The sequence below is a fragment of the Musa acuminata genome, chromosome BXJ3-8, assembly GCF_036884655.1.
Source record: "Musa acuminata AAA Group cultivar baxijiao chromosome BXJ3-8, Cavendish_Baxijiao_AAA, whole genome shotgun sequence".
Classification (NCBI taxonomy): domain Eukaryota; kingdom Viridiplantae; phylum Streptophyta; class Magnoliopsida; order Zingiberales; family Musaceae; genus Musa; species Musa acuminata.
Genome location: NC_088356.1, coordinates 11,949,375 through 11,952,044, shown reverse-complemented (window position 1 = coordinate 11,952,044; position 2,670 = coordinate 11,949,375). Strand labels below are relative to the sequence as shown.

Genomic DNA, 2,670 nt, shown 5'->3' with positions numbered 1-2,670 from the left:
TCTTGAGCTAAGATGTATGTTCTTGATGTTATTATGATCATCTGGTTATTCTAAAGAAGATTTACTGTAAACCTGTTATCATTACTATTGATAGTGGAAGTTTAAGGTGGATTACGGTCCCGTGGTTTTTCTTGCATTGGGTTTTTCACGTTAAAAATTTGGTCTCATTATGTGATTGATTTATTGCTCTACTGTTTATGCTATTCTGATTGATATTTATATTTTGATATCAAGTTGATATTTTGATGAAGAACTTATTTTGATACACAAAGAAGAAAAAGAATTATTCCGCTTTAACATATTTTTCCCAACAAAGATAGATGATTACATATATCTCTTTCTTCACTAAACTAAAAATGCCCTTATGACCACAAAGATCTCATAATTGAATCCATGTTCATCAAGAGAACCAAAGCTTAACATTTCATTAAGAGAGAGAACAAAAATCCAATCCTTATAATCATCGACATGAGGATAAGAAATGAAACTCCCAATTTTCTTCAAGCTTTTACAGAGTAAAAAAAATGGTATATATATATATATTATGCATATTTATAATTACTAGGTAATAAATACATTGTACTATAGTCATCATCCAATCTTGTAGCATCTATACATGTTCGTTCACCCTCTTCGAATCCAAGTCTACATTTATATATGTTGTCCTGTTGGAAGCATGCTGCTCTTATAGCATCTAAGCTTGCCACTTTGGCAGCTCATATCTTGCCATCTCGCCCTCCCCAAAGCCATTCTCAAATCCCAAATCCAGCGGACATCCAAGCTCATCCTCACACATTAAGCTCGTCCCCATCATTGCCGTGCTTCCCATCTCCGGTGAGAACCCAAGAAAGCTGCCCTGCATCAGCGCCATGTTCAGGAAGGGGTCTGAGCTGCTCTCCGGTTCTTGCTGTGGGAGAATGGAGAAAGATGATGAACTCAACCGTTCATGCCGGAAATCTGGCATGGGCTGGTCCACTAGAGAAGAAGGAGATGACCTCAGAGCGGGAGAAGAAGAAGCAGTGTTCTCATTCTCCGTCTCCCCTTTCTTCTTGTGGAAAACCCGACACAGAACCCAGTCCTCCTGTCACAAAAGAGACCAACAAAATGAGATAATGTTTGCTTGTGAAGGACATCATGCACGATGCTCGGATCCAAACGGAGGCTATGATACCTTGGGGGGTGAATGAGGGGTCTCCAGTCTGAACTCGTGCATGACCCAGTCGGTCTTCGCTCCACTGGGAGCTCTACCTCTGTAGAACACCAATGTCTTCCTCATCCCCACCGTCGCATGTGTCGTCGGATCACTGATCGTTCTATCCTTCCCCGTTGCTTTCCAGTAACCAGATCTGGTTGCTCGGTTCGCGCGAGATCCGGTGGCGTACTTGCGGTCGCGGAAGCTGAAGAAGTACCACTCGTTGGCACTCAATTTAGCCACATCTACGACACATTCAAGAACACAGTTTAGTGTAAGAGAGAGGCGCAATAGTCTATGATCTAATCATTTGTCCAAATCTGCATATGTGAAGCAATGGATCCCTTCCAACAAAACTTCAAATGTGTCTCGAAGTAGGTTATGGTATTGGATCTACAAGGAACAACAAGAAGATCGAGTTACCTGGAAGCTCCCATGGCTCTCGAGTGTGCAAATCCACCTCCACCATCGTCCCCTCGCAGGTTCTCTCGTTGCTCACCTTCTTGTGGAGATAGTGGCAGACCAGCTCCTCATCACTCGGGTAGAATCTGAACCCTGGCGGCAGTGTGGACTCTATGTCTCTTAGTCCCATCTTATCCATATACCTGAATGCTACAGGAGCTTTGTGGGTGCGGGCAATCCACCAGAGCTGGAATTGTAGGGAGTAGGCGATTTGGGGGAGTTATATAGAGAAGAAGATGGTGCACTAGAGTGTGGATGAACGAGCGATGGAAGTTGCCCCCTCCAATCATATCTGCAGTAGAAGCGTGTGCCGCCGTCGCAATCTCCGATAAGATGCCAAGGGACTGATGCTTGTGCTAAAGAACTAGAGAAGAAGAACACAGTAACAAGAAATCCCCAAGGAGGAAATGATGCTTGAATGAATACAGAGTGAAGGCATTTATGGTTGTTACCTACGAGAAACAATTCCGATCATGACAAGATGGTATGCGGGTGTTAATTTGCCAAGCGGGCCTCGTTTCTTGTTCTGTCTGATCCATACAAGTCACGAGCTGTTCTCAACTTGCATGAGAAACACCATCGTCACAAATGTAGAAGAACGACAGGAGAAAAAGTCCGCTAATTGATGTTCATATCTCCATGGAATCCATAAATAAGATCTTGTAGGTTTTGCCAATGGTTGACGCCAGCCATTAATTAGACTAAGCAATCGCATCACTGATCACAAGGAGATCTTGTCCTTGTTAGGCACCATCGATGATGAGTTGTGGCATGGATCTCCACAAGCTTGGGTGGGTGTGTGGATGGAGGAGCGCAGAGCTCAGGGCAAGGAATCGAGATGCAATTATTAAGCTCTATGATTGGCAACTTGATGGTTTTTTCTGCATTCGGATAGCTAACAGGACTTGGCTTCGTACAAGGAGTGACGGCTCCATGGATCGAATGCATCGGGCATGAGTAGCTCACCGGCCAACCTTGTTCCTGCTGTCACCCTGCTTCCCAATCATGATCAGCTC

The 2,670-nt window shown here is 44.1% G+C and overlaps 1 protein-coding gene across 3 annotated transcripts; it reads right to left on the bottom strand.

The window, feature by feature from the left end:
* Positions 1-400: 400 nt before the first annotated feature.
* LOC135646270 (NAC domain-containing protein 21/22-like) lies at positions 401-2,450 on the bottom strand. 3 transcript variants are annotated; one of them, XM_065165630.1, is made up of 4 exons: positions 2,107-2,450; positions 1,616-2,018; positions 1,172-1,437; positions 401-1,081 (listed from the first exon to the last, which is right to left on the bottom strand). In XM_065165630.1, the coding sequence occupies exons 2-4, from the start codon at positions 1,791-1,793 to the stop codon at positions 695-697; spliced, it is 831 nt and encodes a 276-aa protein (XP_065021702.1). In that variant the 5' UTR covers positions 1,794-2,018; positions 2,107-2,450; the 3' UTR covers positions 401-694. The 3 variants fall into 3 exon arrangements, with proteins under 3 accessions (XP_065021702.1, XP_065021703.1, XP_065021701.1); XM_065165631.1 differs by having other exon boundaries at positions 1,616-1,946; XM_065165629.1 differs by having other exon boundaries at positions 1,616-2,450.
* Between the last annotated feature and the right edge of the window lie 220 nt (positions 2,451-2,670).